Raw genomic sequence first — 23,349 nt, 5'->3', positions numbered from 1 at the left:
TGTGTGATGGGGAGGGGCAGAGCTGAAGTGAGCTCACCGCAGAGTCGGGTGTGTGTCTTCTCTCCCACCTGGCTGCCGACACTCAAGTACGGCTCCTTCGAGAAGCCCCCAGGATTGCCTGGCTGCCCAGCTCAGCCCTCCACCGGCCCATGTGCTCCATTCTGTGTAACAGCATGAGTTGAAATGGGCTGTCTTTCCCCACTAGACTTGAGTTCCTTTCGAGGGCAAGGGCTTTGCCTTGATCATCTTTGGATCCTCGGTTCTGTGTGTGGAGCCTGGCACATAGTAGGTGCTTCAAAAACCTGGGCCGAATGAAAGTTGATAAATTCAACGCCTTAAGATCTTCAAAGAGTGACGCAATGGTGGCATTTCAGACAAGGGGCTGGACTAAGGTGTGGGGGCCATCTCAGTGGCCTGCACGTCTGAAGGGGCTGCCTAGAACTCAGGACGACCAGAACGTCAGCCCCATGCAGGCATGGCTTTTGTCTTGTTCTACCAGTGCTTGAAACAAGGCGCTTAATATAAGGCTGTGGAAAGTATGAATGAAGAGTAACAAATTCAAGACCCTGTGTGACTCCCCAAGTGATCATTGGGTCCAATCTGTACTTGTATCCCTTCTCGGACAGGGAACTCACTACTTATCTCCTGAGCAGCATCCTTTCTGTCTTCAGACAGCATGGCCTATTGGGAAGTTCTTTTGCTTTCCCCTGGCCTTGGCAGAACCAGTGCACTCTTGTCCCTGCTTAGAGGGACCCTTGCTTCAAATTTAGCTCCTGGAGATTTCTGTCCAGGTGGCAGCCCCCAGTGGCCAGAGGATGAGGGTCCAGGGTCTGCTGAGTGCCCACTCTTCCCCATCTGGCCCTCCTGGTATCCAGCTGGGAAAGGGATGAGGGTGAAGGGTCTATGCTGGCCTCAAGGATGGCAGATGTGGTCATGGAGAGGACAGAGCCCCACCCATGAGTTGACTCATGAGCTTTATTCTCTATTCTGAGTGATTCCCAGAACAGCCACTCATGCCCAGAAAATCCCCCATTCCACCCTCTCAGTGACAGGGGAGGAAGCCGAGGACCAGAGAGGGGAAGAGAGTGGACTAAGATTGCACAGCCGGTGGCAGGAGAGGACCTCAGAGCCCCTGACGCCTGGCTGCCCCTTCAGGGCCAAAAAAGGCAGCAGATGTGGCACTCAGCTCCCATGCTGCCATGGGGCCTGTGGAAGACCTCAAAGGTCCTGTAAATCTTCTTCCTGTCACACCCAAACAGATCCACCTCAGTGCAGTATCATTATGAGGTGCTTGAACACCTCCAGAGACAGTGGCCTCACCACTTGCAAGGCAGCTACTCTGTCCTGACCCCACAGAGAGTGTGTGTGTTGTGTTGTGTGTATGTTGTGAGGTGGGGGAAGAAAGGTTGCTTCCCCTCCGTGGGGAAATTCACCTTGTCTGGCTCACCTACGAAGGCTGACAGTCGAGCCGAGGTAACCCCATATCCTGTTTTCCTGCAAGGGAACTTCCCTCTAGGGACTCCCCCAGGGCCTGTGTGGCAGGGTAAGTCGTGCTACTGAGAAGAAACCTGTTTGTGGAATGCTCCTCCAGGCTGGGGCCTCCCTGGAGACGGAACTGCCTGCCTGTGTGTAGTGAAGCCAGCTTCACGCTTGATGGTGCTATGCCAGAGAGTCTCAGAATGCTAGGACCCAGCTGGGGCAGCTGCTCATCACCTCAGGAGCCCTGGGCAGTGGTCCAGCAGGGAAATTGTGGCAGGGACTCTGCTACAAGGGTGTACGTCACTCATGGCATGGCTGCTGCCTCCAGGCAGCCCTCCTGGTAACCACAGATCACAAAGCTCTCATCTTGGTTTCTTGGTTGTACCACCATTTCTGCTTGAGTATGTCTGTATGTCTCTGCCATTTGCTTGAGGAGTCCCACCTGTCCCTTCTCTAAAATGAACATCCTTGAGGATGGGCCCACTCTGCTCTCTGCCTCCCAGCAGTCTTCAGTCCAGAGTCCCTTCCGGCTCAGTAAACAGGTGTAGACATCTCCAGCCAGAAGCTCCTTGGGAGACCCAGCACATTCCTATCCTTCCACAGACAGGAAGCAGTCTGAGAGGGGCCATTGCTGGCAGGTTGAGGGGTGGAGTGCGCAGAACCAGAAGGGCTGGGACATTCCTAGCCAAGCACCACAGTTTTCCAGGAACCAGAGAAGGAGTGTGACTCTGCCGAGGGCACACAGCAAGTTGAGACAAAGCTAGGACTGAGACTGTGATGTCCAGGCTCCTAGTCCAGTGCTCTTGGGTCTCCCAGAGGTCATGTCCATAGATCTGAGATGTGTCTCCTGTGTCCCTTGGGCAGGGAGGGCCAAGCTCCCACTGAGGATGGGGAGGGGCTGGCTGAGAACCCCCTGAGCAGAAGGAGGAAGCTTCGCCATGGTGGAGGGTAGGAAGCACTCAGGCCCCTCCTGCTTTGAAGGCTGATGGCATTTCAGAGGGAAAGGAGACTTCTAACAAAAGAGGAAACTGAGGCCCAGAGAGAAGGCAGGGTGCCAGGCTATGGCCGCTTTCCTTACCCCTTCCTGTAGTGGGGCAAGGGTGGGGCCTTTCCTGGATGGCCAGGGCCAGCAGCCTCATGATCGGGCTCTGAGCCCTTGGTGGTTCCCACCTACTCTGGCTCTTGAGCCCTGCCTCCCCCACCCTCGCCCCCCACTGTCAGGTCGAAATGAAGGGGGTTGAGGGAGGATGTGTGCGGGCCCTGGGGTGGGAGTGGGTCTCCAGGTACCATGGGTCATGGGGCTCGCAGGACACCGGGCACCACCTCCAAGGAAGCTCACTGCTTGCTGGCGATCTTCTTCTTCCGAGCAGAGACCAGGTCGTAGAAGGGGACACGAGTGATGCTGGCTCTGGAGTGAGGGTAGTGAAAAGATTTCAGGGCTGGATGGGCTGGCAGAGGGATCTCATCTCCCAGGGCTTGTAACAAGGGTGTGCTTCTCCCAGGGCAGGGTTGGCCTGCCCCACTGCAGGGTAAAGCCTGATGACCCCAACAAGGACCGAGCCAGGGTGTGCCACAGGCAGGCCTGAGAGCCTCGGGAATTCTGCCCCCACGTATCTTTGGACGCCTCCCCAGGCCCCGTCAGACTTGGAAGGAGGTGACAAGAGCCCAGGTGGGACCAGCAGACCTGCTTGCCAGTTCTGGCTCTGCTCCTCTGGCAGTGTAGCCCTGGGCAAGTCCTTTCCCTCTCTGGACCTCAGTCCTCATTTGTAAAATGAAGGTGAGAGTGGGTTTGACCTGGCAGCCTCACAGGGCTGGTGCAAGATCGAAGGGAAAAGACCCTACAAGTCTGTGGGACATACCTGGTCCCCAGCCCATTGACCACTTCCGTGTCTCCCTCTGTTTAAGAGGACTCACCCTCACTGGTATTTCCCCATAGACTCAGAGTCAAGGTGTTATCCTGCCCCTCATCTGGCTTCCCTCCTCCTGTCCCTCCACTGCCCATCACACCTGTCGAACCCCTGCTCCTGCATGGTGGTCTTTCTCCCCTGATCACACCTGTCTGTGGCTCTCCAGCGCACTCAGGAGAAACCTGAGCTCTCTGCCATGGCCACCAAGGCCACCAAGGCCTCGCCATCCTTTGCAGCCTCATTTCCCACGGCTCAGCCCCCACGCTGCCTGGTCCTCACATAGCCCTACCCCTGCACTGCCCGGCATTGCCTGGTTCCATGCTGCCCAGGACCAGCTATCCAGGAAGATGTCCAGGCAACCCTATGCCTGACCTGCCTTTTTGTTTTGGCCTGCATTGCTCCTTCCACCTAGAAAGTCCTCCTCCCCACCTGTACCAGGCCTTTCCAGGACCACTTAGGATCCTGATGCTAACAGGCACTGGGCAAAGAGCTTTACTCGTAACGTCTCCACCATCCCTATGAATTCTGTGCCTTGCTCCTCTGTGTTCTGGGCCTGGCCCAGAGAGGATGGTCACGGAACATGGTGGAAGGGATTTGCATGCCAGAAACAGGAAGGAAGTTCTGGAGTTAGCCCTTTTTACAGGCAAGGAAACAGGACCCTGAGAGGAACAGGGACTTCTGAAAGGTAACTAGAGACCCCTCCCCACCACCCCAGCCACCCGTTACCGAATGGCTTCGATCCATTGGTCCCGCTCCTCAGCGCTGGAGGCTGAGATCCGGTAAGACTCGTGCTTGCCCTCTACCACTTTACCATCGCCGTCAGTCTTGCAGGCCTTTATCTTCTGGCCCCGGCAGCTGGGGTTGCAGAGCTCCAGGCAGAACTGCGGGGAAGTGGCCAGGTGAGGGCAGGGCAGGGGTGGGAGGAAAGGGCAGCTGTGTGGCTCTCAGGGAGGCTCAGAGAGGCCTAGACACTTGGGCAAGACCAGCATCTAGAAAAGCAGCAGGACACACCTGACTGCCAGGCCCTCCTGCGAGAGGAGAATGGGCAGCTCCTTATGTTGAGAACTTACTATGTGCCTGACTTGACCTAAATCCATGATTCCTGTTAAAATCCCCAGTTGACAGATGGAAAAATGGAGGCTCAGAAAGGAGCAGAGACTTATTGAAGGTCCCAGAGCCAGTATCAGGGGCCAGGCTCTGAGAGACAGTGTGGCCAGGCCCTCTCGATGCCTCTTCACACCAGGATCCCCATCCCTAAAAGGGAGGCTGAGGCAAGCCTGAGCTACTGGAAGGTGTCACGGACATGCCCTCGCCTCCTGGAGAAGCCCAGCACAGCCGCCCTCTCCCTGCACTCTGTTTTGGAAATTCCTACAGCTGCTCTGGCCTGAGGCCACCTCGCTGACACCTACTGGCTTCTTGGGGTCGTCCACCTTCTGCACTGAGAGATTCTCAAGGGGTATGATTCCCCGGGGCTCTTTGTCCTGCAGGAGAATAAGAAGAAAGACCGGGATCAGCAAAGGGAGTCTCGAGTCAAGGGCAGGGAGTGAACTTGGAAGTTTTGTTGTTTAGACACTAAGTTGCCTTCAACTCTTTGTGACCCTGTGGACTATAGACTGCCAGGCTCCTCTGTCTGAACTCAGCAGCACCCCAGACCCCAAAGAGGAGTGTGCCCATCTTCCCCAGACTCTGATCAGCCCTGGAGAGGGCAAGGGAGCAGCATGGGAAGAGCCCTGGCTGGGAGTTAGGAGGCCGGACTTTAAGCCCCAGCTCTGCCTTGCACCTTGGCCCAGCCTCTTTCCCTCTTTGTAGCTGTTTCCCCCATCTGTAAGATGGGTGTGGAGGAGGACCGAATGATCTCAAAGAGGCCCCAGCTCTAAGATGGACTGCTTAGTGAGAATCTGGAAAGGGTTTGAAGAGAGGGACAGGGTAGAGTAAGGCTCACAGTGGTGAACTCGAAGTAATAGAGGCAGCTGTCTGTCAGGATGAACCAGCGTCGTTTCCAGGTCTTCACGCGGCCACCTGCAAGAACCAGTGATAGAGTCAGTTAACCCTCCTCTGCCCTGGGCTCCCGCACTTCTTTCCACGGAAGAGCTGGGCCTCCGATGCCCACCTCTGGGCCCCCACCCTAGCCCCCTATCCCCTAGCTTGCCACACCTCCCCCTTATCTATCTCTCCTCCTCTTAAAACCTGAGGGGTTCCATCACCTCCAGGCTGCCCCAGAGCTCCTCCCTAGTCCGGCACCAGGGGCAGGCTGGCCATTCCTGCACTTTCCTCCTGCCCCCACCACTCTGTTCATCCCTTGGCCGGCTCCCTGCCTGGTGTTAGGCTAAGCCTTTCATTTGCCAGGCAATGTTCAAGAGGATTCAAGAAACATTCACTTATTAACGCCTATGACTACCTATGAGGAGGGGACCATTATTAACCCTGCTTTACAGATGAGGAGATTGCAGGGCAGAGCGGGTACGCCATCTGCTCAAGGTCTGGTACCAGAGCTGGGATTTGAACCCCAGTGTCTGAGCCCCAGAGCCCAAGTGCACGGTCATTTCCCCACATGTTTAATCCTCCCAGGGATGACTGTTACCATTTCACAGCTGTGGAAACTGAGGCCAAGGATGGATGGAGGAGCTGGGACCTGTGACTAAGAGCTGCCCTGGGGCTGAGAACTATCAGCTGGGCAAGAAAAGGAGGCTGCAGTCTGCAGGTGGATGGACTGGGAGGTGGGCCTGGAGAGATGGAGGGTCTGGATGGGCCCGCAGGCCAGGGCCCTGCTCCCACATACAGCGTCTGTCCTCCCCTGACTTGGAAAGCCTCTGTGCCTGGCTGGCTGCCCCTGCCCAGAGGTGCGCAGCATGTGTGAGGGTGGCAGGCTCAGATGGCCGGGTCCTATAGTTCCGCTGCTAGAACTTGCGGCGGCTGCTGCTGAGGCACCCACCACAGCTCCCCTCTGCAGGCCCAAGGCCTTCCCTGCCCCCCGTCCTGTTGAGGAGAGGCTCCCCAAGCCACATCCTCTCACACTCCCGACCCCCCCGTCTTTCAGGGACAGCCAGTGCCACTGGCTGGCTATGTGGGTTGGGCTGGTCCCTTAACCTCACTGGGCCTGGGCTTCCTCAGAATCACTTCAGAAAGAAAGATCTGTGGTTGAAGGGCTTATCTATGAATCTGTCAGGTTTCTGTCTCCCTTCCTGCTCATTGTTCCAACCCCCACTGTCCCCTCATCCCCAGGACAGACGGAGGGAGGGTTGGGGCAAGCAGACGGCTGCCCTGGGGCTCAGGAGACTCTCAACTCCACCACCTGAGGCTTCAGGTCAAATGGGTGCGTGTGTCAGCTGTGTTGCGTGAGTGTTGCAGGCATATCGGTGCATGTGCCCCAGAGTGCAGGAGTGTACGTCTCACCCAGTTTGAGCAGCCAGCCCTCGCGGTCGGGTTTGAAGAAGGTGTGGGTGAGGTCATTGCCATCGTCCTCGGGGATGGAGAAGGGCTCGCTCTTGATGCTGTCAAAGAGGTTCTGCCCCAAGAGAAGGGAAGGAAAGATCTGCTGTGACGTTCACCCAGGGCCTGGGTCTGGCCTATGTGGCCTCTGACTCTGTGTGCCTCAAAGCGAGATGCTGATCTTGCCTCTTATAGGCCCCTCTCCTAGGCAAAGACCAGAGATCTCTTCTGGGGGATGGGAATTTCCCAGAAAGCAGATTTCAGTTCTCTGTGAAGGACTTTCTAGCTGTTAGAGCTGCTGAAATATGGAAGAAGCAACTTTGTAGGACAATGAGTTCCCTGTCACCAGAGGTATGCAAGCCAGAGCTGAGAATTCCCTGTGGGAGAGTTATAGATGTTGGCAATGATCATCCCTCTTTGTTTTGAACCCCCTGCTGTGGGACACTGCCTTCCACGGACAACCTGCCCAGATTTCCAACTGTTTGGGAAAAACATTATAAATTGTCTAATTCTGCTGATTAAAACCAGGCACAATGCTGGGTCTCCATCATCGACATAATGAAATCATTTCCTTCTCTTGTGCTTGTGTGTGCTGCTGTTCAGATCGTTTCCTCGAAATGTTAAATGAAAAATTTCACAAATACTGTTCGATTCCCCAAAGTTTTAGAAATGGTGTTTGCTGGTTTTTAAACGTCTTTTCTGATCCAGGAGCTTGGGGGTGGTGGTAGGCTAAGAGAGTAGGGGAGGAGGGTGCTGGCCTGTAGCAGGTTTTCTTGGGTTTGATGGAGAGGACTCAGCTGGCTGAGGTAGGGTGAGTGGGGAAGGGCAGGGACCACTTTCCCTTTTTGGAGCCCCCACATTCCTAGAGCAGCCAGAGAGACCTGCTGTCTCTCCCATTCTGGCCCAGCCTGGCCCTGAGGTTTCCCTAGTAGCGCCGGCTGGTTGAAGGAGTTCTGTTCTCTAAGGCCTGTTCTCTGTCAGCAAAGCTGGCAGCCTATACAAATATTCTGAAGGCCCAAGGGGGCAAGCAGGGGGACAGACAGGTCCTCATCCTTCACGACACCTACGGGGAGCCCCCTGGCAGCTTCTGAGGGCCGTCTACAGCCTACACATTCTGCCCCCACAAGGAAAGAAGCTCTGTTCACCCACATTTCCTGTACCTTGTAAAACCAGGCTACCCCCACCCCATGTAAGAAAACGCCCTTGCACTTGCCACCACCAAATCAGGCTGTCTTCTCCTGGCTGGGTAGATGCAGTCAGAAAGACAACAGCCACTCACCAGTGGTTGTGCTGGCCTTGCGTCCATCCTTCCCCACCTCCTCTATTCTCCTCTGGAGAATCACCCCCTTACTTTCTGTCCAGGTTGCTCAGGGGTTTGACACTGCCCACTCAGCACCCCTCATGGGTCCAGGAGAGAGTGAATGACTCCCAGCTGGCTAATTAGAGCATTTCATCACACTGGCCACAGCGATTGACTCAGAGAGGGACTTGTGACCCACACCAGCCGATAAGCCTTCATTCTGGGACTCTACACTGTTAAGCAAGATGGAAGCCTGGAGTTGCCCAGGTCCTCTCTGGGGAACTTGGGGGAAAGCCTGTTTAAGAGGGAAGCCAACTTGGAAGAGGAGGTTGCTCAGAGATGGAGAGACCAGATTGAGCCCTGACCTCAGTGAAGTACCCAGATCTAGCCAAACCTAAGCTGACCATCAGTCTCCCATCTTTTCATTGACATGAGTTGAGAATTCCTCCAGCCAAGGAAGAAACTGGAAGCTGGGAAACAAGTCAAAATCTGCATTGCCAAATCTTGCTTTCTGGTCTCTGCAGAGGGAAAGGCTCAGATAGACGTGGGTTTGAACCTGGACTCCTCAGCCCTCCTGGCCAGCTACCTCTATTGGAGCTCACTTTCCTTTGCTGTAAACTGGCAGGGCAGGGGGGGGGGGGGGGAGGGGGGATGATACCTGATGCCTGCGGTTGTCAGGAGAACTTAAGGAGCCCAATATACAGTCATTTCTGATGGAGATGCTTGGACAAGAACCCAGGAGGTCTGGCCCTACCCACAAGCAGAAGATGCCCTGAACTAACTGTTTCCTTTGCTGGACCTTGGTTTCTCCACCTGTGACACCAGAGGGTGGATGAGCGCTCCTTCTGTCCCTTCTCCTTCTTTCCCTTCTCCACCCCAGTTCCCTCTCTGGGCAGCCCTGTTATGGTGAGTGGAGCCAGGCACTTGAGGGGCTTTGTCTGCTTCTCAGGAGAACAATGTAAGGTCAGTGTCATCAGCCCACTTTGCAGATGGAGAAACTGAGGCTCACACTCAAGGACACTCAGCCATAAAGGCGGAGCTGGGATTTGCTCTCCTGTCCTCTGGGTCCACACCCTGTGCCTTTGCCCTGAGTCTTTTAGGCACTCTGTCCTGTCCCCATCAGGATGGCCAGGGCAAGACTTGCTCAACCTGCCTGAGCCCCTGCTCCCATCATGCACCTCTCCAAAGCCTTTCCCACCTGCGTACCCTCATGGTCACAGAGTGACCTCTCTTTAGGTGATGTGTCTGTGTCAATTTAATTTCATAAATCAGGTCACTTAAAAATGTTATATATCCTTCTGCAAAGCCACAAACATACTTAAAGATACTTAAAGCTGAGTCCTTGCTTTACACATGGGGAAGATGAAGCCCCAAAAGAAAGCAAGAAGACCCCGCAGTCCACAGCAGCTTTCTGTAAAAGCCTTGAAGAGCAAAGACTAGGCCAGTGTGGTTCACTTTGTGCCCCGAAAGCTTCTGGATTAATTAGCCAGCCCAGAGACATAGGTGTTGTGCTAAATACCTTACATGTCTACACTAATCCCATAAGCTGGGAGCTCAGAGAGGTCAAGCCTCTTACCTAAAGTCACACAACTAGAAAATGGAGGCGCTAGCACTTGGATGTGGCTGTGACTCCAACGCTCTGTTCTTTTCCCTGCCTCTTGGCTGCCAAGGAGGATAATAAACCCTTTCCAGACCTCCCAGGCAGAGTTTGAAGCTAAATTGAGATAATAGACCCAAAAGCCCTATGAGAAGAAAGTTACAAGCTCTATACAAATGCAGCGCATTGTTATTAACAAAAGACTTGAACTGGGAAAAATGCCTAAGGAGGGAGCTGCTGAAGGAGGCTCTCCTGGGACAGAAGCAAGAAAAGTGGCACCTGGGAGATCCAACAGGACTGGTGCTGGCAGGCTGTTAACTCATTACCTGCCAGACCAGGTGTGTCCAGCTTCCTGCTCCAAGTACCACAGTGAGATGAGTTTTCAAAAGCCTTTCACATTTCAGGCAGTTTACTAAGGGCTGCGGATTTTAAATAATTATTAATGATTCTTAATAGCGACCTAAGCTACCATTTAGAGCTTGTGCTATGTACCTGGCATGGGCTATGCCCTTTACGTTTTTAAAAATTACTACTCACAGCAGCTCTGTGACGCAGGTGTCATTATTCCCATTCTCCTGGTTGAGGAAATAAATGGTGGCCCCAAGAGGGTGAGTCATTACTCAAGGTCATCCAGGAGGTGAACAACGGGGGTGGGGCGGGGGAGGGGGGGAGAGATGGGACTTGACCTGAGCTCTAATCTACTCTCAAGCCCTCATTTTATATCATGCCCCCAATCAAAATAAAATTTCTCTGGGGATCAAGGAGGGTGAAGGGCTAAGGGCATGGCTGTTTTCAAACACTGAAGAGCACCAGAGTCATTCCAGATCCAGGCTCTCCCCCACCCCCACCAGACTTCTGCTGCAGGACACACACAGGGTGCTAAGCTGCCAGGGTGGGGTTCACATAGTCTTCTCCCCTCCTGCCAGACTCTGACCCGGAGGGAACTGAAACTCTGTAGAGTTCTGGGCACCTCTAATCCTAGAAATGAATTGTCCGTTCATTTTTGCTGAGCCAGGCTTTGAATCTCACTCCTGTCTTTCTAAGATAGTTCCCAGCTCCACGTTGCCCATAGGAAGCAAGTAAACCCTGGAGGCTGTTGTTCAAAGCCCTGGACGCTCTGGCCCCACCTTGGTGCCCATCACTGTCTGTATGTACCCAGATGGCTACTCCAGCTGCCCCTCCCTTTCCCTACCAGGTCAAGTGCTGGCCACTTCCTCTTTCTGGAATGTCCTTTCCCTGCTTCTCCTCTGGGCAAACTCCCACTCAACCTTCAAGGCCAGTTCAAAAGTCACCTCTTCTGTGAAGTCTTCCAGGATGGCACCCTTTCCCTGCCTCTGGGAGACTGATAATATTGTCCGCTGGGTCTCCATAGCTAGGTTCCTATGGTCAGCATAACATGAATCAGACAGGGCTGGAATTCACATGTGTTTTATCTTCTCACCAGACCCTGAACTTGGATTGAATCATCCCTGGGTGCCCCATGCCAGGCCAGAGCCTGGTGCAGTGTAGCAGGGGTGGGGGCTTTTTGGGATGGGGTAGGAAGCCTGGGTTCCGCTCAACTCTCGAGCTGATGTGTAGCCTATGGAAGACCTGTTTCTTCCTCTCTGGAAGAGGGAGGGGTTTGAGCAGAGACTGGGAATTTTCTGCTCTGACCCACTGAGAGTCTAAGACTCTGAGATTCCAAGAAATAGACTAGGTGGGGTGAGGCACCCTTTCGAGGAAGGTGTGAGTGATGGGTGTCTAGGGCTCCCCAAAGGCTGAGGTCTGGGCAGAAACACCCTCCTGGGTGTTCAGTCTTGGACCTCCTTCTTAAGATGGGACTGCTTGTGAAAGCCCATTTCAGGACCAACCTCTTTTGTGACTGTCCATCCCCTGGACAGAGGAGCCTGGCTGGCAACAGTCCATAGTGTTGCAAAAGAGTCAGACACAGCTGAAGCAACTTAGCACATCTCAAGACAGTTATTGACCTGGGAGGGCCCCCTCCTGGAGAGCTCTCTCTTAGATGAGCCCCTCTTGGGTCATCCGCCCAAAGGCAGGCTCCTCCTGGATGCCTGGAGACCTGCTGGGCGGGGCCACGCCCCTCTTACCCGCAGCTGCTCCTCAGGCAGGTCACTGCCGTCGTTAATGCCACGGTTCATGGACACAAAGCGCTCGAAGGGCGGCCTGTCTCGGACGTTGGGGTTGTGGAGGCTGGTGTTGAGCATGATGATGGAGAAGGACAGGACGTAGCAGGTGTCTGCGGGACGCGACAGCGGTCAGAGTCCTGGGCCTGGCCACGCCCCCTCCTCCGCCCTAACCCCTCAGGGGCGGAGGGTTGGCTGTCTCAATGCCCTGAAGGTGCACCCTGTCCTCCCGGCTTGGCATTCAAGTCCTAGCCTCACCTCCCACTCTTCCGGAGCTCCCTGCTGCAAACAAGCTTCAACTATCAGTTGCCCGAGCCCCTGTGTGCCTCACACCCGGCACTTCTGCTCCTGCTGGGCTCCCTGCCTAGCACGCCCTCCTCTCCCCTTTCTACCCATTTAAACCCTCCTGCTCCAGCCCCGCTCCCCGCGGAGCCCTGCCTGCCCCCTGCCCACTCTGTTCTCTGCCTCCTTGGAACTCAGAGGATGCTCATTGTTTGCTACCCTGTTCAGGGCTTGGTCACGTGCTGCTTGGTAATCTTGCTGGCATTGTGGGGTTCCCAGAGCCGAGCTCCTGTTCTATTATTCAGACTTTCACGTGTTTGTGCTCAGGAGCCAGGCTGGGCTGAGCGAGCGTTTGGGAGGGAGATGATCGCTACTCTGTGATATTTTAAAGCCCTGAGTCCAGAGCCAGGGAAGTTCAGCTGTGACCCCAGCTCTCCGACTGACCTTGAAAAGTACTTGAGTTCCCAGAGCCTCAGCTTCCCCATCTGCAATATGAGGTGTGTTAAGTCGCTTTAGTTGTGTCTGACTTTTTGTGACCCCATGGACTGTAGGCCGCCAGACTCCTCTGTCTATGGGATTCCCCAGGCAAGAATACTGGAGTGGGTTGCCATGCCCTTCTCCAGGTGATCTTCCCGGCCCAGGGATAGAATCTGCATCTCTTATGTCTAACCTGCATTGGTAGGCAGGTTCTTTACCACTAGTGCCACATGGGAAGCCCCTGCAATATTTTAGAAGATTTAACTTTGACAAAGCTTCATGTTCATTAGCGATTTTACCTCTGGTAACAGTGGCTCTAATGTTGATGGTGCTTGCCCTATGCTAAGCTCTTTACATCCCCTGACAACACTAATGAGGCACTGTTACTGCCCCCACCCATTTTACAGATTAGGAAACTGAGGCACAGGGAGAGTAAGTTACATGTCCCAGGTCACAAGATTAAATAGTTCAACAGTGATTCAAATCTGGTGCTTTAAAATTCCTTCCTTCCTAAAATTTTTATTGAGTAGCTAATAAATGCCACAGAATGGGGATTCACTGGTGAAAAAATCTAAATGGTCCCCACCCTTGTGGGTTGTTTAAAATTGTGGGGCTGATAGATAATAAGCAAGCAAATCCCTAATTTATGTATAACCACAAGGTGGGCAAATGCTCTGTAGGACTTGTCCATGGACGCACTGCTGAGAAGCCCCTTTCACTTCTCTGAGTCTGTATCTGAAAGGATGAGAACACTGCTGACCTCGTAGAGTAGATGTAAGGATTACATGACTTGCATAGGTAAAGCACTTAGCATCTGGGGAGTGCTTACTACTTGGACTTGGTTATTGCTATGCTACCTTCAGATCCAGAGAAGAGGCCAAGACAAGCCTGCCATCATTTCTTTCCCACCCTGTTGGGAAGTGTGGAGGACCGATTTTTGCTGATATCCTTCTTATCCACCCTGGCGCCCTGCATCCTGCCCAGTCTGTTTCATGCTTCCGTGCCTTTGTTCAAACTAGAACCCCTTTCCCAAAGGCCCTTTCTCCCCTTGACCTCCTGAAGAACTCCTATACATCCTTCAGAACCCCATTCAGAAATCAGGTTCTCAGGAAAGCCAGCCTGGACATGCTGAATCCCCCATCCTCACCCTCAGATGAGACACTGATACCTTAGCACCCCATGCCATTATTTCCTGCCTTCTCTCCCAAGGATCATACCCTTGGGAGATGTGTATGTAGGCAGCTCTGCCTGACACACACCCAGCAGAGGGTCTGGCATGGATATGGTGCTCAGTGAGGGTTGATGACAGGATCTGGCTCCCAGGGTCTGGGTGCTTGGGAGAGACCTGGTGCCTCAGGAGGTAAATTCACACGTGGCAGGGTCCCCTCCCACGTAGGCACCTGTGGACTGGAAGACGCCGGGGTTGCAGAGGCAGTATCGGGAGGCGAAGGTCTCCATCATGCGGTCGATCTTCTGGGCCTCGCCTGGCAGCCGGAAGCTCCACAGGAATTGTCTGGGGGCAGAGAACAGCCATGGGCCGTGGAAGTGGAGGACTCTCGGAGGGGGGCAAGAGGGCCCCCATCCCTCCCCTTCAAGAAACTGCTCTGCCTCACTCATGCTTAGTCTCTTTATCCTATAAATGGGAGACTCTGCACCTGACATCTAGACTCACGGGAAGGGTCAGTGGAATCTGTGCTGTGAGCACCAAGTCTGCAGGAGGGTGCCAAGAAATGCCTTTTCTTCTAGAAAACAGGAGCTTAGTGGACATTCTTCTCTGCCCATCTGCGGCCCAGACTTGTGAGCCAGTCCACCCCAGCCCATGAGGGGACCAATGCAGATTCTCAGGATCTAAGGCCTCTCTCTGCCTGGCCACTGGGCCCTGGGATCCATGGACCCCGGGGAGGTTGTCTTTCCTTGGCTGAACTTCCTTTTCTTGGAACTGAATGATATCCACATCTTCCAACTGGATTCGCGAAGGTCAAGGACCATGCCCGCTCCTCTCACATCTCCCGCTGAGCCTTGAACACTGGGTCTGTGTTTACTGAGCCAGTGCCTGCTTAGTGAAGGCTTGTTAAGTGAGTGAGAGAATGAAGAAATGAATAAGTGAACGAATGAATTTTGGAGACTCCCAACCTACCCCTCTCCTTTAAAAAACATGAGAGTTGGAGGGAAGGCCACATTGCTTAGATAATGGTGATTTTTTTCCTTCTCTCCCTTGCAAACTCCTAATCATCTGTCAAAACCCAGATCAAATGCCCCTACTCAGGAGGTGGTTTTCCAGACATCATCTGCAGCAGCAAGACTTACTAAGCCCTTACTATGGATCAATTCTAAGCACTTTCTTACTTAGTTCTAAGAGGTTGGTATTGTTATTAACCCCATTTTACAGATAAAGAAACTGAGGCACAGAGAGGTGTGTTATTTTATTTTTTTTTTTTTGGTGATTTTCCCCAGGGGTGAGTAGCAGATATAGGGTATGAACTGTGCAGTCTAGCTCCAGAGTTTGGGCTCCTTACCCATATATATCAATGCCTCCCATCATTGTAAAACTGAGTAGCAAAAATAATATCCTAATTAGAAAATAATAAGCAATAATAAATGTAGTACACACTAAGCTGTATTAATAAAGTAAATAAAATAAGCACTAATTTAAAAAGCAGTGGGAATAGCAGTCATAATAATAGTAATAGTGATTAAAATGATTAAATATTATTATAATAATGATGTAATATAATAATTAGTAGTAGTAGTAACAAACCAGGTGCTGATACAGGCAGTCCATGCCTGTTCTCTCATCTAACCTCAGCTCTCTTTGGGGATACTGTCATCAACTGCTTCTATTTCTTTATTAAAAACAATTTTTTGGCCGCACTGCACAGCTTGCAGGATCTTAGTTCCCTGACCAGGGATTGAACTCAAGCCCTCAGCAGTGAAAGAACTGAGTATGAACCACTGGGTCCCCAGGGAATTCCCTCATTAATTAATTCTCGCTCTTGATGCTTTGTTTGTGCTGTTAGCCATGTGGATGATGGTGCCCCCAACACCCCTCCAGCCCCTTGGGAGTCAGGCCCCTGCCCCCTGGACCACTCACCTGAGGGCCTGGACAAGGTTGAGGTTAGCAAACTCATGGCAATCTACAAAGGCCTGGAGGACCTGCAGGTTGATGGGGTCTCTGGAGAGGAGACAGAAGGGAGGGTGGGACACATTTGAGCATCTGTACCCCCTTCTAGAGGGGGTTGAGGTTGGGGAGGCTGAGGAGAGGAGAGACATCCTCCTTCTGAATCCAGCCACCCTCTGGTCTGTTCACATGTCTGACCTGCATCACCATCCTCCCACCGCTATCTGCACACCCATGTCCTCCCACTCACAGCAGACCCCCACACGCTCCTGGCTTACCAGCACTGACCTCAGTCAGGAGCAGGGTTCTGGCTTCGGAGTGGCCTGTCCTGAGTCACTTCCTGTCTGGGTGACCCCTCACAAACCACCAGACCTCCCCAAGCCCCAGTATTCTCATCTGTAAAATGGAGAGAACCATGTCCACCCCCACTTCCTCTGTCTTCTCAGATCTGAAATCAGAAAGCCCTGCCCTTCTTGCCAGCTGCATTCCCAGCTTGCTTAGGAGAAGGAGAAGGAGAAGGAGAGTGTTCTCTGAGGTGCTTGGGAGAGGGGGTGCTGTACCCCTTGGCCCAGGGCCCTCTCGGGGTCCCCACCTGTCGCCAACTACTTCCTCCCATGCTCCATCCCTCTGCTCCTGTGTCAATGGCTTGTTGGTCCTTCAGCCGGCTTCTGCCCCAGGGCCTTTCCACGCGCTGTTCCCTCTACCTGAAATGCCGCTCCCCCAGAGCCACACTGCTTACCTCCTCTAAATTTCAGCCAAAGGTCACCTTCTCTGTGAGACCCTTTGTGTCCACGCTATTTAAAGTCCACCTTTGAAGCACGGGTCCCAGAACTTTCTCATCTCCCTTTCTTGCTTGTTGGTGTTCCAAAGAACTTTTAATTTTTTCTAACTTACTTTACATATTTTGGTACCTGTCTTCCCCATTAGAATGTACCTTCCCTGCTGGCAGAAGTTTTTTTTTTCTTTTTAATTGAAGTATAGTTGATTTATAACTGTGTTATTTTCAGGTGTACAGCAAAATGATTTGTATATATATATATATATATATATATATATATATTCTTTATTTCAATTCTTTTCCATTGTAGTTTACTACAAGATATTGAATATAGTTCTCTGTGCCACACAGTAATTCTTTGTTGTTAATCTGCTATGTATGGTATTGCATCTGTTAATCCCATACTCCCAATTTATCCCCACTCCCCGACCCCGGTAGTTTTGTCTTGTTCACTGGTGTAAATCCAGGGCTTAGAACACTGCCTGGTGCATCTAGTAAGCCGAGTAACGATAGCCCTAAGTCGTGTCCGACTCTTGCAATCCCGTGAACTGTAGCCTACCAGGCTCCTCTGTCCATGGGATTCTCCAGGCAAAACTACTGGAGTGGGTTGCCGTTTTCTTCTCCAGGGGAACTTCCCGACCCAGGAATTGAACCCAGGTCTCCCACATTGCAGGCAGATGCTTTACCGACTAAGCTATGCAGGAAGCACAGTAGATATTAAAAATATCTACTTGTTTTCTAAGTGAATGACGGAAGGAATGAAGGCAGACATGCTTTGGTTCAAGGTCTGGAAGGAGAGTGATGGCTTAACCTGCTCAAGCCTCAGGAGCTACGACCTTTCTAACATGCTTCATTCCTTAGTTACCTGCACACACAACCCACCCCTCACACATAGCTGTGCACAGCTGCACATCCTCATTCCCTGCCTTCCTAAGGCCCCACCCTCCTTACCTCTCTCCCAAGTAGGTGCCGATGGCTGTCTTGTTGAGGCCCTCGCCCTTGTACAAGAACTGGGCGATGTCCTGGACGTTGGGGGTCAGCAGCTTGTGCTCAATGAGATACTGGATGCCCTGGAGGTGGTACACAGAGCCTGTAAGCAGCCCCCACCCAGCAGCTGGCCGGGGAAGGGGGAGAGAGGGAGCACCTGTGGCCAGAGCCCTGGGGCCTGGAATTCTAGCATTGGCTCAGCTTGTTCTGGGAATTTGTGACCCTCCTTAACTGAAGTTGCCTTTGTAAGGTGATGAGTTCCCTATCAGCAGAGGTGTGCAAACAGACATGGGTGCCTGCCATGAACCAGGTTCATGCCAGCTGCTCCCCCAGGTCCCCCTCAGTCTGCCACTCTCTGATCATATGCTTTGATGATTCAATGAATTTATAATTTTAAGATTGAATGACTCAGCTATTCCTTTTGTCCCCTTATTATTTGTATTATTTAAAAATAGTGTTTCATTTTTTTCTCACGAGTAATCTATGTCCATTGTATAAAAATTAGAAAAAAATCCCAGCTCAATCAAAAGGAGAGGAAATTGCTATGGTTCAGAGGTAGACACTTGCCCTGGCAGTGCCTTTCCTACCCTTTCTACATGAAAATGGGAGTGTGCCTTGCCCCACTTTTCAGATTTGACAGTATCAAAACATCTCACCTCACAACCCAGGCACTCAAAGTCTGTCATTCTAATTTTAGGAGTTGGAGGGGTTGGGCTCCGGTTTTCTGTGATGATGCCTTTGCATCCCTGTTTCTTTTGGAGAAGAGGCTGCTTGGAAGAGTGGGGATAGACTGTGGAAGGCTCTGTGTGACAGGCAGATGGTCCGGGAAACCCCTCAGAGGCCCCTCCATGAGGGGCACTCAGGAAGGAATGTGAGTGTGTGTGTGTGTGTGGTCTGTGCGGTCCATGTGGATGGGAGCAGGGGTCCATTTCTGTGTCTGGGAACACAGGAGATCTGTGATGCACAGGAGGCAGCTTTCTAAACCAGAGCAGTAAATTTCCAGGGACCCCGTGGCTGCCCTGACCCCACTTCCTTGTGTCAGCTGTGGCTTCCTCCTGTCTCGGTTCCTGCAGGAAAGGAGCCCAGCTGCCACCTAGCTGGGCGAGGGGTGGGGGCTGGGGTTGCTCTGAGACCAGTGGGGATGGGGGTTAGACCATAGCTGAGATCTGAGCTTTCAGGGCTCTATGCCAGCATCTCAGGACAGGCTGCCTAAGCTGAGCAACTAAAAGACACTTCCAGAGACTGAGCCCCAGTGTCCAAAGGCCTGACCAACCAAAGTCCTACTCACAGAGTGGGAGACAGGAGCCCAGAGTCACAGGACCCCAAGTTCATAGACATCGCAGAGCCCCCATCATCCTCCTGGCTCCCACCTCAGGCCCCGGGGCTACTTGGCTGTGGGGTGGGGGAGCCCCCAGCCCTGATGGCTTGGGGCACTGGACAAGATGCTGAGCCCAGCGGGGCCTCAGTTTCCTCCTCTGGAAAGTAGGTAATTGTGTCGGTTGAGGGGAAGAAGGAGAGACTGTGGAGATGCCCAGCATGCAGTTTCCTTGGCCCCCCAGCCCGAGCCCCCACACTGCCCACCTTCATGGGGTCCATGTTGAATTTCTTGCGGCCGATGCACAGCTCTTTCTCCCTCTGGGCCATGCGGCTGTAGATGGAAAGACATCAGCCTGGACGCCCCTGGACCCCCGGGCACCCCTCCAATCCCCAAGGACGCTTTCCTTGGCTAGAGCCAGTATTCCTTAAGGACCTCCAAGTGGTGTCAGAGTCACCTGGGAGAATGTGAGAAATGCAGGGTCTGGACCGCTTCCTGAGCCAATTTCCAATGGGCTCAGCACCAGCATTTTAACCAGCTCTGAAGCTGTGACCTCGGGAGCCAGAGATGCTCCCGGGGAGAGGATTTAGAAGGGCTTGGAGTGGAAGCAACATAACAAGGAGGCTGGTGGGTAGGGTGGGGGAGGGGGAGGAGAGCATAAGCTCTGGAGCCAGACTCCTGGTGCAAATCCCACTCAAGGGGAGTCACTTCATCTCTCTGGGACTCAGTTTCCTCTTCTGTAAAATGGGGGTGACTCCACCTCCGGCACCCCAAGCACTGTTGAGAGGTTAAAGCATTGAAAACAACGGGTGGTAGGAGCTGCGTAACTATTATGTTATTGTCATTGCTGGGGCTGGAGCAGGGGATCTAGAGACATGCGGGCTGTGCACGTGTGTGTGTGTGTGCATCAGTGTGCATGCGTGTGTGCGTGTGTGTGTCCTGCTTGGAAGGTGGAGATCAGAGGCATCAGAGAACTGAGGCTGGCAGGGGCAGGGTGGGGATCTTCTGAGACACCGAACGTAGGAGTCAGTGCCCTGGGGCCCTAGGGGTTATGTACAGACCAACCTTCTCGTTGCACAAGTGGGGAACTGAAGCCCAGAGAAAGGAGAGGACCAACCGCAGGTTTCAGAGCCAGAGGGCATCTTCCCACAGAAGGGGCAGAGTGGATGACACCCATGGGTGGGGTGGGGTGGACCAGCTTCGGCCTGACCACAGGCGTGGCTTTTGTTTCCATAAGGCCTTTGGCTTGCTGGTCCTCATCCTCGGGGCTGAGTTTTCCTCCTCCCTGACCTTTCCCAGGATACTGCTGGCCAGTGATTGGTCAGGGGTGGGGTCAGGTGGGCTGGGAGAGACTTGGGGTGGAGGAGGCAGGAGAAGGGGGGTTGGTACTGAAGAGAGGGGGCAGTCTGGAAGCAAGGACCAGACCAGACCAGAGGATGGACTGTCAGAGCTGCCGTGTTCCTATTTCACCCCGGAGCCTCCCCTCTGGGGGTCTGATCCCCAGTTTCACCAGGGCCTGGCTCACTCTTACTCCTGACATGCGATATCCTCGAGAAACCACCGTGGCAGTTTCCCTGGGTCCCCGGCCGGCCCCTCACCTCTCCTCTGCTGTCTCGAAGCAGTCGATTTGGGCAAACACATCTGCGATCTCATCCTTCAGCTTCTGTGGAGTGGCAGGGGCATTACAAAGAGGGAGAGTCAGCGGGTGGAGGCCAGGACAAAGTGGGCTTCACAGCCCTCTCCATCACCCCCCCCAACACAATCACTCTCACCCTGGGCATGACTCCCAGATCTCTGTCTTGAGCGGTCACTAAGGGTCCCTCCCCAGGAAGACCCCTTTTCCAGATGTCTCTTATCTTCAAAACCCCAAGCCAACCCTACTGCCTCTGTCTGTATCTAATTCTCCCGAGGCTCCTGTCTCAGGGTGAGGGAGTCCCCAGTCCACACTCTATTTCCAGTCTTCCCATCTCCTGCCTCTGCTGCTGTAAGGTGTCCCGCCCTGAGTCCAACCTTCCGCACACGCCCTCCTCCACCCAGCTGCCATTTTTCTGAAGCAGGGCTTGGTGCCGGCCCTTCTGCTCAAACTCTGTCCATAGCTTCTTACTACCTCCACATCAGGAAGGACAAACTCCTGCCCTGTGATCAGGGCCCAACTCCTCTCTGGTTTCCCTCCCTCCATCCATTTACCCTACCCTAGACTCTGTGGCCACTACAAGCCAGATTCTCTGGGTGCACTATGGTACAAGACAGCCTAGGCTCTCTTCTCGTGGACTCTGCAATTCCAGCGGAATTTACAGAAGAGGACACTGAGGCCCAGAGAGATGAGATCATGTGTCCAACATGTTTCCAGGGGACCCCCTAACTCTGCCAACAACCACCACTGGGTAGATGGGGAGAGGTGGCAGCTTGTCCAGCATCCCTCTCCAGCATGAGCACCTGGAAAGAGCCCCTGAAGGCACCCCGGCCCTCCCTCTCCTCCACCAAGACCTTGGAAGGCGGGGTGGTTCCTAGGGGTTTGTCCTGGGACCTAGGGGCAGCGTGGAACCTAGAGCTTTTAAGTCCATGTGATCTTGGCCCAGTCACTGAGTGAATTCTCCACAAATAAAATGAGGGGTGGGTTCATGCAAAATTATTAATTGAACACCTACTATGCTCTTACCATTGGGCTGGGGATGCAGTGGTAGGAAACAGACCCAGGCTCCCCTTACATGGAGCTCACGGTCCAGTGGGGTTGGGATCTTGGGACAATTGAAATGACCACACAGAACATGATCAAAGCAGTGGTCTAGAAAGAGCCTGTCAGGTGGTAGGTACTTGCTGAGGGAATGAGCCTGTGCCTTTGTCTTTCTCTGGAATCCTAGGTATATGCGTGGTGGGGTGGAGGGTAGGGTTCCAGCAGCTACAGCCAGGGTGGACAGGGCAGCCCCTAAGAGGAGAGACATTTGAGCCAAGAATGAACTAGGAGAAGGAGGAGCTCTAAGGAGGGCTTGGAGAGTATCAGGCAGAGGGAACTGTGAGTGCAAAGGCCCAGGGGCAGGACTGAGCTGCATGGCTCATTCCAAGAGCAGAAGCAGCGCCTGTCTCAGAAGGTTTCTGGGAATCAATGAGCTAATGTCTGAGAGCTGGTGAGGTGGCAAAGTGCTAGGCAGATATTGGCATTATCTTGACTAAATGGTCTACATGTTAGGAGGGTGGAAGCTGAGGCTCAGGATGGGGATGAAACCAGATAGAGGCCACGAAGGTGGGGTTCTGCACATAGTAGGTGCTTAATCAATTGCTCCCTTTCTCTGCCTTGCTCTCGTGGCTATCTCTAGGCCCTGGAAGCTGAGCCAGGAGTAGGGAGTCCCCTTGGGAATTCTGTCCTTCCCACTCCTAAGGGCCAAGGCCAAGGCTCCGAGTGGGCTGGAATCTAGGCCTGCTCTTGGTCCTGGTTGCGTCAGGAGTGAGTAAGAGTGTTTGCTCATGTGTGGGTGCGGTTCGAGGGCGTGAACATGAGTGTGGACAAAAGCGTGTGTATTGTGAGCTGAGTGTGAACACACCTGGATATCCTCCAGAAGCTGTTTCCGGTGCCATTTGATCTTCTGCAGCTCCTCCGCCTCTCCGCTGCTCAGCTCCCCTGGGTCTGGAGAGAGAAGAGCTAGTCGTTCCCTGGCTCATTCCCAGCCCTCCCCTCCATCCCTCAGCTCCATCCTTAGCCACCCGGCTAGCTCTCATTTCCCCAGGGCTCTCCTCCCTCCAGAAACCCATGACTTGCTTGCCCTCTTCACTCAGGCCTTGGCTGAGACGCCACCTCCTCCACGAGGCCTTCCCTGACTGCTCTCTCTAAAGCAGTTCTTGCCCCACCCTCGCCTTCCACCAGCTTTTTGTTTCTTCTGCCCCTCTGGGTACAGACTCACTCAGACTCGCTCAGCCATCTGTTCACTTGCGTCGTTTGTATTCTACTCATTCCACTCAACCCCCTGAGCACAGGCGTTTCAACAATTTTGCTCATTGCTATATCCTCAGGACCTAGTAAGGGGCTTCCTAGGTGGCGCTAGTGACGAAGAATCCACTTGCCATTGCAGGAGACACAGGTCCAATCCTTGATCTGGGAAGATCTCACATGCCACGGAACAGCTAGGTCTGTGTGTCACAGCTATTGAGCCTGCACCCTAGAGCCCGCGCTCCACAGCAAGAGACGTCACTGCAGTGAGGAGCCTGAGCACCACTAGAGAGCAGCCCCCGCTCACCACAACCAGTGAAAAGCCTGCACAGCAACCAAGACTCAGCAGAGCCCCAAAATAAATACATTTAAAAAAAAAGGAAAGAGTCCACCGGCCAATGCAGGAGGCCCAAAAGACGAGGTTTCGATTCCCAGGTCGGCAAGATCCCTTGGAGGAGGAAATGACACCCCACTCCAGTCCTGCCTGGAACATTCCACAGGCAGAGGAATCTGGTGGGCTACAGTCCACAGGGCCACAAAACATTGGACATGACTGAGCACACACACCACACCTAGAAAGAGGCTGACACAGCAAGCACTCAGTGCCATACTTGCCAGAGGCATTCATCCTTCAC

At 53.3% G+C, this 23,349-nt stretch overlaps 1 protein-coding gene across 2 annotated transcripts in view; it reads right to left on the bottom strand.

Annotated features, from left to right (window-relative positions):
- Nucleotides 1-1,067: 1,067 nt before the first annotated feature.
- Nucleotides 1,068-23,349, bottom strand: part of CYTH4 (cytohesin 4) — a 30,617-nt gene continuing 8,335 nt past the window's right edge. The window contains exons 2-14 of one of the 2 annotated variants that reach the window (XM_068970135.1): nt 22,332-22,414; nt 20,391-20,455; nt 19,059-19,125; nt 17,442-17,560; nt 15,686-15,766; nt 13,995-14,107; nt 11,800-11,948; nt 6,780-6,891; nt 6,676-6,678; nt 5,329-5,405; nt 4,796-4,867; nt 4,113-4,267; nt 1,068-2,887 (exon numbers count right to left, since the gene is read on the bottom strand). In XM_068970135.1, coding sequence (XP_068826236.1) covers nt 2,815-2,887; nt 4,113-4,267; nt 4,796-4,867; nt 5,329-5,405; nt 6,676-6,678; nt 6,780-6,891; nt 11,800-11,948; nt 13,995-14,107; nt 15,686-15,766; nt 17,442-17,560; nt 19,059-19,125; nt 20,391-20,455; nt 22,332-22,414 — 1,169 coding nt within the window. In that variant the 3' untranslated portion in view covers nt 1,068-2,814. The remainder of the gene's footprint in view (nt 2,888-4,112; nt 4,268-4,795; nt 4,868-5,328; nt 5,406-6,675; nt 6,679-6,779; nt 6,892-11,799; nt 11,949-13,994; nt 14,108-15,685; nt 15,767-17,441; nt 17,561-19,058; nt 19,126-20,390; nt 20,456-22,331; nt 22,415-23,349) is intronic. The other variant, XM_068970134.1, reaches the window with a different exon arrangement.

This window comes from Capricornis sumatraensis, chromosome 4, assembly GCF_032405125.1.
Source record: "Capricornis sumatraensis isolate serow.1 chromosome 4, serow.2, whole genome shotgun sequence".
NCBI classification, from domain to species: Eukaryota; Metazoa; Chordata; class Mammalia; order Artiodactyla; family Bovidae; genus Capricornis; species Capricornis sumatraensis.
The sequence above is the reverse complement of the archived record's forward strand: the minus strand, read 5'-3'. Positions and strand labels throughout refer to the sequence as shown.